The sequence below is a fragment of the Danio rerio genome, chromosome 2 (genome assembly GCF_052040795.2).
Source record: "Danio rerio strain M-AB ecotype USA chromosome 2, GRCz13ab, whole genome shotgun sequence".
Taxonomy (NCBI): domain Eukaryota; kingdom Metazoa; phylum Chordata; class Actinopteri; order Cypriniformes; family Danionidae; genus Danio; species Danio rerio.
In genome coordinates, this window is record NC_141022.1 from 24,152,571 (window position 1) to 24,166,105 (window position 13,535).

Below are 13,535 nucleotides of genomic sequence, written 5' to 3' on the forward strand. Positions count from 1 at the left end.
AGTTGGCAATCCCTGGCCTAGAATGTTAAAAATGAAGTCACCTCTGCCTCATCCCCCTCATAAGCCTCATTGGCATCTGCACTCCCACTGCCTTCATTACTCTCCTCTGCTGCTTCAGCCATTCCTCCATCCCCATCTTCATCATCCTCATCTTCTGCGTCATCGTCCTCATCCTCATCATCATCTTCATACTGTAGACAGAAGAAAGGTTAATAATAGACCAATTACCAACCTACGTCACACATGACGTCATACGGGTCCCCGGTTGCAGAAAACAGACAGGCTGCAATGGGAAAGATAACGTGTTTTGCAGTAGGATGCCGAATTCGAGTCCAAAAATAGAAAACTTAACTTTTACCATACACCACACTCTGCTTTAATACCGACTGCAGACGTCTTTGGCTAAATGGGAGCTGAATGAAGTGAGGAGCTAATTAGAAATGCTGGACTCTGCAGTTCTCATGTCATATCAGGTCAGTTCACGCTATGCTGAATCATACACATCACTCGTTTTTAATTGCAGAAATGATTTCAGCAAAAACAGTTACATATGGTTAATTAAACTGCTGACGCTGAATGCTAAGAATGAAACGTGAAGGTTACGTTTATTAAGGTAAACTTAGTTTTATATTCACACATTCATTCAGTGACAACTTTTGTTTACCACGGCACTTTGAATATTCTGTCTGAAATAACCTGCAAGTATGACTTGAAAACAACATTAGCATTGTTTATTTGACTGTGAATAATGTTGTACTTTGATAGTCATCGGCTGTTGCTAATATGATTTCGCTATTTAGAGTTTGCAAATAATATTTTTATGAAATTATATTATTAAGAGGAGAAAGTCTGAATGTGCGAATATAAAACCAACTTTACCTCTATGTGTAGGTTCACATACCCTGCCGTACAGGTGAAGTTCACTGTCAGACTGCAGTCGTTTTGCGTGTCGGTGATTAATTACCCATTAATTACGTTAGCTCCGTCTTGTTTCCTTGTCTTTGGCTAGGCGGAATCTCAGTGCTTAGCTCTTGAATCTGGTCATCATGGAGCAATATTTATTGCACATGACCTCAAAGAACAGCATTGTTGGCATCCAAAGACTTGTAGACCTTTAACTTCTCTCTTGTAAAATCACTCGGAGCTTCATTGAGATTGTATATTTCGGGCTGGATGCTTGGTCACTTCGTCTTATCCAATATTCATTGGGAGGGTGCTATCGCAAATGGAGCTGTCAGATGAACGCCGCTCACTTTAACGTTAATTTTGCTGAATCACTGTGCTTGTCACTGGGTGACGAGCTGTTATAATATGCTGTAAGCATTATGTAAAGAATATATATATATATAATATGTAAGTAATATATCTTATTTCTAAGACAACAACAAACTCTGCACCGCATCTGGTGTCATTCCCTCGCTGTAAATGCTGGCGCTCCCGGTTGCTTTCTGCCACCTCCCTGCGCGCGCATCCTGAATGTTTACAAACATGGTAATTGGTCTATACATGCTGCTAATGACTTTGATCCTACTTCTCAGGAAAACACACTGACCTGTCCAGGTTCTTCCTGCTCCTCTTCCTCTTCCTCCTCCTCCTCAGTGGCGCTGTCTGTTTCGATGACGATTACATCATGCTTGTACTCTTCTGATGAGTCCTGTCCACTGATCTGAGACTCAGAGGGTTGAGACTCACTCACCTGATCCATGGGGGCAGACAATGATTCTTCATCCCCCTCTCCTAATACGGGATAGGCTTCCTGTGAGGGATGATATCATCAGTGCACCAGTTGTCTATGGTTTGGATGAATCCTTACATTTATTATAAGGTGTTATTGAAAAGTGAAAGGGTTAATACCTCACTGGCATCAGGAGGCTGCTGAACGTCTCCTGAAGATTCACCCATAGCATCATTACTCTCCTCAGTACCTGAAGCATCCTGGGAAAAAAAGAACATTGATAGAAAATAGTGTAAAACAATCACAGTCTTCAGAATGGCCATGCACTACATGGAATAATCAAAGGGTTTCATTTCTGCACTGCAAATCCAGCTTTTACAGGAGTGAAATTGTATTTTACACAGGTTGTGAAAGGCTGTGTAACCAAAAATATAAGGGACTCAATCAAATTACTGAAACTGACAGGGCCAATAAAAAAAAAAAACATTTTAAACTCATATTTACCTTTTAATCCTTCTAAAAATCCAAACCCAAGTTATTTTAGTAAATGGAAAATAAAACTATGGGTCAAAACCCATTTATGTTAACAGAAATAAAATGCTAATAATAAAAATTACCAGTAGATCAGTCAAGCACATGGTTATGTATAAAAACATATTTTCTATCTAGACATAAAACAGATGTTCTAACTAGGGGTACACCGATCAGGATTTTTGAAGCCGATACAGAGTAACTATTCCTTGTCATGGTGATCGGCAGATACAGAGTACCGGTTCTGATGCTTCAAGCTTTAATGCATAAAGCGCATTTTCAGTCCAAGTATGACATGTAAGCTTAAGATACCATTTAGTGTGGATTTGTCATGGTCAGAAGCAACTTAACAGAACAAAATAGATTAAAAAGACAAAAAAAAAAAACATCAAGAAAAATCACTAATAAAGCAAATTTGGAAACATTGCAAATGATGGAAGAATTCAACATGTCTCAATGAAGTTTGGCGCACATATTCAATGCATAAGGAGTTAAAATGCATACCTATAAGGATGTAGCTCCATAAACTATTGCTTATTATAATACTTAAATTACAATAAGTTATATTATTATATATTCAAGTTAAAAAAAAGTTTTATTTTTATTTCCCTAATATTTCCAGCCAGGATTTAATGAACTTGCAATATTGTTGAAAACACAAGACATTCAGTTCTAATATGTAAAAAAGATTTCAGTTTGAGTGTGTCTTTTGCTTGTAAACTTGTAAAAATACAATTGTGACAATGCTTCATGAGATCGGCCAGATTAGTGTGTACCAATCGAGTCATGAAATGCATCGCTAGTTCTAACTATTTTTCAAGTGCCAAAAAAGTAAACTTGGCATAATCTTTAACATGAATAAGTTTGTCTGAATTCCACATAATTTTTCCTTTTATATGTTTAAGCTGCATTAGTATGGTTTTCAGTTCAGTGTCTGTTCAAACTATTACTTTACAGAGCTTTGCACTAGAGATGATGTAAGCTGTGCAGACGTCAAACTTTGCTCTACTCGACACTGAACTCGGAAAACTTAAATAAATGCATAAAAAGACAGCAATGCGTTCACAAAATGAAATCTAAACTAATACTAACAAAACCATCAATGAAATAAACTAAAAAGAAAAAGAAATTTAAAGCAAATAAATGAATAAATATAATGAATAAATATATTTTTATTATAATTTAGTTGTCAGTTACACTATTTTTAGTCTTTGTGCATGTATATTCATGTTTGCCAACAAAATTAATTGATGAAATTGTGTGAGATTTGGCAAGGAGGCCAAACAAATTTTACTGAAAAGTATTTGAAAGAAATTTCGCAGCCAAAATGAACACAATTGCAATTGCAAATTCGCAGATCTGAGTTAATTTTGTAATAAACCAACTACAGCACAGTGACAAGTACACAAGTATGTACACTGCTTACCTCCAGACCCACTCTTCTTACAATGCGGAGCTTCTTCATGATGGGTGGATGTGTAGAGTCATCCTGTGTGGTGTCCGTCACCTCAGTGGAGCTCTCCTCATGCTCCTCTCGCACTCGCTTGGCCACCGAAGAACCCGCTGTTGCAGAAACTGACAAAGAAATGGTACATCACTTTAAAACACAAAGTAAGGTCATCCTAAATCATAAAACCTCATACTAGGCAGTCTTCATTTACAAGAATATGCTAAATATTTACAATATTTTATGAATATCACGCAATGAAAGTGTTTCCATTAACTGAGGGAAAAACAAAAACAATATTCACCCTTTCATTATAAAAACCATGGCGACATATAGATAGATTTACATATGTTATAGCCAATGCACCAGCCATTACATTATACTCATATAGTTTTCAAATGAGACTGAGACGAGCGTTAAATATCATTTCAGCATCGATATCGCAATGTGATCATTCACAATAGTAATGTCACAGGATATTTAATGTTAACCCTGAATTATAAATCATCATGTGTATGGATTTTTGATTTTAAAAGCATTCAGACATAAGAAACTGTATAGTTTTCTAACTTTAATGACAACTTATTTTATGTAATTATTTATAGAATGAATATTATATACTATTATTTTACATGTGATTATTCATTTTACTGTATCTGAATACTGTACGACTCCTCAGAAAACCATAACACGCAGTTTATTTCATTTGTATCTTTTTTAATGCGTTTATTTATGCTTGTGTATTTTATGCAGATGCCCTTCATGGAACATCCCTATTTGGAAAGAATTGAAGTCATCTGGTGAAATTGTATTCATATCGCAGTATATATTGCAGAAAAACTAAATATTGCAATGTCAGATTTTTCCAATATTGTGCAGCCCTAATAGCCAGGCAAAATACTGTACTTTGGAGCGGCCACATTCAAAATGAAAAGATCCATTTTTTTTTAGATCTTTTGAAAGGTTTGGAGCCTCCTGCAGCACATGTAGCATCAATACCAAGAAAGCCAGTTCTACAAAAAAGCATAGCCATGTCTTTTTCGAATGCTCATGTGACTTTAAATAATTAATTAATTACTAATTTACTAGTAAATGTGATGGGAGTGTCCACCGTTTTGTGAAATATTGCTTTTTGAAATTGCTTTGTAAAAATAAAAACATTAAGCAAGCGTAAATCTTTTAGCAATATATTGCAATATTTGTGTTGTTACTATAACATTTATTTTACAATTAGGCACATTTTAAAGTTAAACATTTCAACTTGGGCTATCTGAAAGGTAAAATAAATAGTTGTCTTTACAAATTAAATAAAAAATAAATAAATATATAAAAAATAAAAATCACACTCACAATTGAAATTTTCTTTATCTATTTAGCTACCAGTTAGGCCATTTCTGACATGGGTCTAAAAGCCATTTTAGTAAGACAAAGTGTATATTAAGTGTAAATGGGGTTTAATTGCATCCTACATCACCAATAAATGTTTGTGATCTATACTTGGTTGTTTGTACCTGTACCAAAGACAGCGGTGGAGGTGGAGGGCCTCTCCATCTGAGAGCTATGCACCGCCTCCATAATGCTGGTTGCTGGTTCCTGGCTGGCCTGCTGCTGAGTGGGCTGGACAAAGGCAGTGGCTTGGCTCTGCTGCAGGCTGAGGATTGGCTGTGTGGTCTGTATGTTTGGGCTGGTGGAGCGCACTGAGCCACTGGTGCTGCCAAACACAGTCACATGCTCCAGCGGACCCTCTGTGGATTGTAGAGCTGATGTGACAAACCAAAGACAAATTTGCATTTCATTAAATCAATTTCCAACATTTCATCAAACCAGATTTTAACCGACTTTCAGCCTTACCTTCCTGCGTTTCAACCTGTGTGGTGGGCATGACTGTGGCTGTGGGTGTGGTAACAGGAGCAGGCGTTATCATTGGACGGATGCTTGCTTTAGGAGTGGACTTGCTGCCTGCGATTGGTGAAGGCTTGCTAGGGGTGGCGGCAACTAACGTGGGCTTGATGTTGGCAGTGGGTGGTTCAGACTGACTTGCACTTTTAATAGAAGAAATTTGGAAACAAGAATAAACAACACTGGAACAAAACATGCATTTACTTTAAAGTGAAATTTATATGGAGCATTTTGGATCAAATTCCATTAATAATAGATCAAATTCCAATAATAATATTATATGGATCAAATTCAATCAAGTTGCCCTGAGACAAGAATGGGTATTGTTCAGTAAAGATATTGGTTTAAGGACAACTTTGATGAAAGTTTCTGATCCACTGCAAATGTAGACTATAAGTTATATACACTCATCGGCCACTTTATTAGGTACACCTGTCCAACTGCTCGTTAATGTAAATTTCTAATGGGCCAATAACATGGCAGCAACTCTATGCATTTAGACATGTACACATAGTCGAGATGATCTGCTGCAGTTCAAACAGAGCATCAGAATGTGAAAGAAAGGTGATTTAAGGGACTTTGAACGCGGCATGTTTGTTGATGCCAGACAACTGGTCTGAGTATTTCAGAAACTGTTAATCTACTGGGATTTTCACGCACAACCATCTCTAGGGTTTACAGAGAATGGTCAAAAAAGAGAAAAGTATTCAGTGAGCGGCAGTTCTGTGCATAAATGTTTTGTTGATGCCAGAGGTCAGAGGAGAAGGGCCAGACTGGTTCCAGTTGATAGTTAAGCAACAGTAACTCAATCATTACAACCAAGGTATGCAGAAGAGAATCACTGAACGAACAACACGTCAAACCTTGAGGCGAATGGGCTACAGCAGCAGAAGATTGCTAACTGTTAAGTGGTGTAATGGTGTGGTGTAATGGTGTGGGGGATACTTTGCACACTTTGGGCCCTTTAGCACCAATTGAGCATTGTGTCAAGCCAGTCTACCCAAGTATTGTTGTTGACCATGTCTATCCCTTTATGACCAGTTAACCCATCTTCTGATGGCTACTTTCAGCAGAATAACACACCATGTCATAAAGCGCGAATCATCTCAGACTGGTTTTTTGATCATGACAAGGAGTTCACTTTACTCAAATGACCTCCTCAGTCACCATATCTCAATCCAATGAAGCACGTTTGAGCTGTGGTAGAATAGGAGATTTGCATTATGGATGTGCAGCCAACAAAATCAGCAGCAACTGCGTGATGCTATCATGACAACATGGACTAAAATCTCTGAGGAATATTTCCAGTACCTTGTTGAATCTATTCCACAAAGGATTCAGACATAATACCCAGCACTAGTAAGGTGTACCTAATAAAGTGGCTGGTGAGTGTATAATATGCATGCAATAATTTGCATATATGGTAAATTACCTTCCTCTGTCAGCAGCAGGCGTAGGCTTGAGTGTGATCTGACGAGCATCTGATGACCTCGGTGCCTCTTGAACCTGAAAAAGAAAAAGAAAAACTACTTTTATCAATAAAAAAGGACAAATACTTGAACTTGACTGTTTATTTATTGCCACTTCAGCAACTTATGGATATTCCATGAAAAAAAAAAAAAAAAAATCAATACACCTAAAACATTTCAAGATAAGAAATCTTCATATTTTCAATAGGAGATGATACACAAACAAATACATAAATAGAAATTAATAAAATTTACCTGTTGAATATCACATTCTAGTTCAATATTGGATAAATAACTTTTTTTCTAACGGTACCATTTTAAAAACATCCAAAGTGTCTTCATTTAAAGAATTTTGTCGAATGGTACTTAAACGTTCACATTCTAATAAAATGTGTTTTATTGTTAGAGCAGCTTGACAGTAATTACATGTTGGAGGTGTATCATTTTTCAATAACGATTAAATATTAATGCAAATAGCAGAAAGTGCTGCTTGTGGTCCTTTACCTTGCTCTGGCCAGGCTCCTGAGCTTCATCTCTCTGTTCTCCATGTCTCTCCTGCTGTTCACGAAGTTCCCTCAGCTCTCGTTCTTGTCGGCTGAGTCGACCTTCATATTGGGACTTCAGTGCACTCATCCTCACCTCCAGCTCCTCTCGCTGCAGCTTCAGCTCCTCGTTTTCTTTCGCCAGCTGCTCCTTTGCACCTAAAACAGACACCGGTGCATTTACATTGCCATACTTTACACTGCAGCCCTGACTTTACTTTTTTAGTGCAAAAGAACTAATTCAGAAATCATTATGATATGCTGACTTTGTTTCAAGAAACACTTATTTTAAATGTTTGTGCTTTTCCAAAAAATCATCATGTCACTCGGCTCTTAAGATTTTTCTGGACTTAACACCAGTAATCTTAAAAAACCCATCTGTTTATGCGGAGGCTGATATTAATTCCTTGCCTGTGTTTTCACACACATATATCAGAGAACAGTATCAATGCATTCTATGGCACTTTTAAATAAGTGTCATGATTTAACGGAAAGTCTAAATTGAGTTGGCCCACGGGGTCAAACATTTGCAGGATTAATGCACTAGTCAAATGTTCTGATTTACTAACTGTTGAGCTGGTTGAGCTTCTGTTTGGCCCCCAAGAAGGCTTTCTTGGTCTTCTCCTCTTTATCAGCGATCTGCTGTCGGAGCTGCTCCTCCAGTTTGCCCTTCTCCTGCAGTTCTGCTTTTAGACGGCTGAGCTCAGGCTGCACTTGTGTCAGCTGTTCCTGTAGGCTCTTCACCTCTGCTTCACGCTCCTGCAACGTCTGCACACACCAACATCAACACGTTTTAATATGCCGATAAACAACAAAGAACCTTACAACTACAAACTCCTCCAACTGTTTTCCGAAAAGCCCAATAAAGCAAAACAAGAACACCAGTCTCACTCCATCAAAATAACTTCACACTGCACTGTCTCAAAAGTAAATGAGCAAACAACACTCAATTACTCTCCTGCTTTCTGGATTAAAGACTTTATTACCATTATATAATGTGAACTAAACCAGAGAAACTCACATTGGCAGTGTCTGTGATTGTGTACTGTGTTTTACAACACAAGACCAGATGTGCCAGCACTCTGAGGGTTTAAACAGATGTGCCTCTGTACAAGTAATCATGGCAAGGAAGTTTTACTTCTATGTGACTTCAATGTTCTATATGCCTTCTATGTTCTATAATGTTTATTTTTTAAATGAGATGGTAAAGGGTTTGTTCATAAATTGTTTCATTTAGTAGTTTATTTAAGCATAAATACGGATCATTGTTCAAAAAAGACAACACAGCAAGTGTTAAATTGGTGCTTAACCATATGTGCTTAACATTAGATCATAGTCAAAGTCAGGTTTCTTCTTGAGTGAAAAGCATGGTTGAGCAGTCATTTATTAGATTATTTCAAGCGATTGTGTCTTTTCAGTCTTGGATTAAACTACTGAATTAATGTGGATAACTTTTATATTTGAATTGTATTGTTAAAGTATTTATAGTCCCTTTGAATGAAAAGGACATAAATCCTCCGATATTTTCATTTGTTCTTAAAAAAGATAGCAAGGAAGAATTAAAGGAACCCCCCACTTTTTTGTTTTACAAACTGTTCTTTATTTTTGTTGTATATGGAGTTTTGCATTCTGCATACTCATTCACATAACTGTACTAAAAGTAAACATGTTCATGAGTGTCTTCCAAATTTATCTACAATCAAATCATACTAAATTCTAATTGTATTCACTCGGCAACTATACGCTTTAATTTATTTTTTACCACTATTTTATCATGACATTTACTCTTTTTATACTTTATTTAGTATAAACAGCCTCATCTATTGGGTGATGTACATGCACAGTCAGTGGAGGCTTGTTCTGCAGAGCCAGACAAAAGCATAAATAAAGTTTTATGGGTTTGGAAAGATAAACACGGTCAGGTTCATGTACTTGAATAAACAAACTCCAGCTAGCACCAATAGAGGCTTCCTGTTTTTAAAAAGCAAAAATCACTTGACTAGACTTGAGAGCAGCACAATATGCCTTAAAGAGCCCGTATTATGGGTTTTTGAAAATGACCTTCCATGCTGTCTGCAACACGGCTCTAAGTAAATGAAAACATCCAGCTGATGTTTAAATCTACTGCTTCAACAATGTTGATAAGTGTGGCAGGTGCTTCTCTCGGTGTTGCGCTGAATGCAGTTAACCAAATTGCAACAGACTGGGTCATCAGAACAATCAGTGCAGATTAGCATTGAGCTAAGAAGGGATTTTAGGAACCAATGAAATCGCTGGACAAATCATATTGGAATGGGTAAATAAAAAAATAAATAAATAAATAAAAAGAAATGCATATTATAAGACAATGAAAGTGGTTCTGACCTGCATGCATATAAGTATAAGCCCAAAACCAAAATCTGATCTTTTTTAATGAATAATGGGGCTCTTTAAATGAAAGAGTACCTTCTGTATGCAGTCCAGCTGAGTTTCCAACTCTGAGGTTCGATTCTGTGTCTGACTCAATGAGCTCTTCAGGTTCTGAATCTCCTGCACTGAGGCCTGACGGTCTTCCTGCTCCTGGGCTGGTTTAGAAGCAGCCTCTGCCACCATCTGTCCAATTCATGAGACACTGATTAATACAGGATTTCTTTAATAGGTAATAAAAAAAAAAGAAATAATTGACATGTTCTTGTATACCTTATCATGCTGTTCTTTGAGCTCTTCATACTGGGTTTTGTAGCGACGGCCGATTTTCTTGACCTGCGTGATGGTTTTGACTTTCTCCTGGATGTCCAGTGTTTTTGCCTCCAGCTCCTTCTTCAGACTGTCTCGTTCAGTGGTGACCTTCCCCAGACTGTCTTGCAGGTTCTGCACTTGGCTCTGAGCCGTGGTGATTGAAGCTTGGCTCCTGTTTGGTAGGTAGAGAATAATAAAAACCTCTATTAAGAGCAAAAACAGATTTTAAAGTTTATAATTCAATCAATTTGCACACTGACCGGGCCACCTCATTCTTCAGTTTGCCAGTCTCCTCTGTGAGCTGCTGGATGCGTTTAAGATGAGTCTCTCTCTCAGAATGAAGCTTCTTGCTTTCCTCCTGATCGCTGTCCTTCTGCTGATTCAAGAGTTGCTGCAAAACCAACCAAATCAGTTCAATATGGTAAAGAAGACCAGCAGTCAAGTTTAAACATGTCTCAAGATTGTTACATTCATTATACAGAAGAGAGAGATTGAGAGACCTGTGTGCGAGCCTTCAAGCGCTTGACATCCTCCTCCAGAAGCCTCTTCTCAGCCTGTAACATGCCACTCTTCTCACTCAGTTCACCATTGGCCTCCTGCAGAGGCTTGATGTCTGCTTCGAGCTTACGCATCTACAATATACAACATTGACATGACAGTCCATGTGCATAGTGTACACTTGGTGTTAAACGTGTTATTCTTTTTTGTAACCCTAACTGTTAACTCTAAACTCTGATTACTCTGATATATGTTTAATGCAAAAAAAAAACACATTACACAAGTATATAATCAATATACTTAAAGCAAAAAATTAACAAAAAATAATCAATCAATTGACTTTTATTTCAAACATTTTAGGTTGGAAGTAGCCCATGGCTCAGCTAATGAACTGTCACTTATGAGTAGGGCCAAAAGAAAAGAAAAAAAGAGAAGAAAATCTGTGAAATTATGCAGAATGATTTTGAGTGCAACTAAAAATGGACTACTTTAAATAAAAAAAAACATACATTTGTAACTTGTATTTAAGATTTACGATGCAAATCCAATTAAATCTACTCGTTTGGTAAACAAAGCAAGTATCTATAATAGATCTACTAAGTCAGAAAACATTACTTTAGAAACTGTATTGTAAACAAATATTACATAAATATTTACATGTTATTCATTAAAATTAATGAAAGTATTATATAAAAGCAGAATAAATAGACTCACAATGGGTTAAAGAAATTGTGGATTTCTGCACAAATAGATTCCACATGGGCCTACTTATGAGGTAGTGAAGTTTAAATTGATCATTTATTTGCTGTATAACCATTCGAGTAAAGAAAAAATATATATTTGAAAACACTCCTGCTGGTTTGCAATTTCTGGGTTAAGACATGACAACACTGCTTGTTCTCAAACTACATTTACTCATATTAAATTACTTAACCAGGACTCATTTTAAGATTCCAGAAGTTTCCAGATTTGTATGGTGGCATGCAGTGGTGTAAAATAACTAATTACAAATACTCAAATTACTGCAATTGAGTAGTTTTTCTCAAAAATTGTAATTAGCTTACAAGTTAGTTTTGTACCAAGTAGTTTGTATGTACTTTCTTTCCCTAAAGTACATTTTTATTGCAGCATCTGTACTTTTACTCCACTACATTGCTTCAACCTGCAGTCACTACTTTGTTTCTTGCCTATGGGGGTTAGAAAAATCAGTCCTGTGGTTCCTGACCAATCAAATCGCACATAGAAGAAAATCACATCATAAGGAACTACCTCAAGACATGTGCGCTTTATAATTGCAGCAAACTGCTTGGAAGCATTAAAAGTGTTGAAGAAGTCCAAAATCTTTACACGCATTGACCTAGAGCACAGGTGTCAAACTTAGTTCCAAAAGGGCCGCAGCCCTGCACAGTTTAGTTCCAACCCTAATTAAACACACCTGATCCAACTAAGTGAGTCCTTCAGGCTTGTTTGAAACCTACAGGTAAGTGTGTTGGAGCAGGGTTGGACTTAAACTGTGCAGGGATTCGGCCCTCCAGGAATTGAGTTTGACACCCCTGACCTAGAGACTGTTTAGATGCATGTTACTAATGAGAAGATCACGGATGTTTACTGTATGTTTATGTCCAAAAACACCCAGCCGGCACAAGATGTCAACATGACTTGTGCCCTCATGTCATGGGGATGTTGCATTTTCTTTGGAAATGAAAATCGGGTTGACATCAGAACTCAAAGTCAGACCAATGTCAATGTCCAACCTTAAACCAACCAAATATCAACGTCTAATGATGACACAGTTTGAAGTTGTGTGGACATTACCACTAAGATGTCTATCAGATGTTGGATTTTGGTTGCCATACCGGACCAAGAAATGTCAGTATTTGATGTTAATATGACGTTGGTTTAAGATGATGGCTCGATGTTGGATTTTGGTCACTTTCTAACAACCTAAAATCAACCAAATATCAATGTCATTTGACAACATTATTGAAATTCAAAATATCGTTGTCCTTAGATGCTGGCTAGCATTAAATTTTAGTCACCTGACATAATAACCTAAATCTAACCTAATATTAACATCTTATGATGTTGTGTGCCTTCTGGGCAATAACTAAATGCACTACAGAATGTTTACACACACACACCCACATGTACAAATTACATGTAAACGTATCAGCTATTCACAGCGTAATACTCACTACTCTTAAGTACATTTGAAAGGTGCAATTTTTACTCATACCTTGAGTAATATTTACAACAGATACTTTTACTCTATTCGCAATAAATTTTTAGGCAACTACAGGTACTTTTACTTGAGTAAGATTTTCCAGTACTCTTTCCACCACTAGTGGCATGTTGATTCTGCCTTCTTTTTTTTACACTGTAAGTAGGAGATACGTTATTTTTAAATATATTATATTTTTCTTAAAAATAACTCAATTCTATATACCTACGAAGAATGTCAAGTCAAGAAAGTAGTCTTCATGAATGATGCATAATATATGCATTTAAGAACTTGCCTTGGCCTGAGTCTGCTGCAGCTCATGCTCTAGTCGATTTTTCTCATTTTTCAGCATTTTGTTGGTCTCTGTAAGAGCACTCATGCTCTCCATCCTCTTCATCGTCTCTTCCTGCTGTACCAAGGTCTTTGTTGTCACCTGAAGAAAAGAGATAAATGCATTTTTATTTAAATCAGATCAAGTTACAATCAACAACAACAACAACAAAAAAAAAACATTCAAATGGATGTATTAGCCAAA

General features: G+C 36.9%; 1 protein-coding gene across 2 annotated transcripts in view; it reads right to left on the reverse strand.

Moving 5' to 3' along the window:
• LOC141378042 (nucleoprotein TPR-like) overlaps positions 1 to 13,535 on the reverse strand; it is a 55,751-nt gene that overhangs the window by 10,752 nt on the left and 31,464 nt on the right. For both annotated transcript variants that reach the window (XM_087240719.1, XM_087240718.1), the window contains exons 28-41: positions 13,296 to 13,433; positions 10,782 to 10,913; positions 10,542 to 10,672; positions 10,243 to 10,453; positions 10,009 to 10,155; positions 8,133 to 8,331; positions 7,526 to 7,722; positions 6,985 to 7,058; positions 5,505 to 5,695; positions 5,165 to 5,413; positions 3,633 to 3,781; positions 1,855 to 1,935; positions 1,553 to 1,756; positions 42 to 191 (exon numbers count right to left, since the gene is read on the reverse strand). In XM_087240719.1, coding sequence (XP_087096845.1) covers positions 42 to 191; positions 1,553 to 1,756; positions 1,855 to 1,935; positions 3,633 to 3,781; positions 5,165 to 5,413; positions 5,505 to 5,695; positions 6,985 to 7,058; positions 7,526 to 7,722; positions 8,133 to 8,331; positions 10,009 to 10,155; positions 10,243 to 10,453; positions 10,542 to 10,672; positions 10,782 to 10,913; positions 13,296 to 13,433 — 2,253 coding nt within the window. The remainder of the gene's footprint in view (positions 1 to 41; positions 192 to 1,552; positions 1,757 to 1,854; positions 1,936 to 3,632; positions 3,782 to 5,164; positions 5,414 to 5,504; positions 5,696 to 6,984; positions 7,059 to 7,525; positions 7,723 to 8,132; positions 8,332 to 10,008; positions 10,156 to 10,242; positions 10,454 to 10,541; positions 10,673 to 10,781; positions 10,914 to 13,295; positions 13,434 to 13,535) is intronic.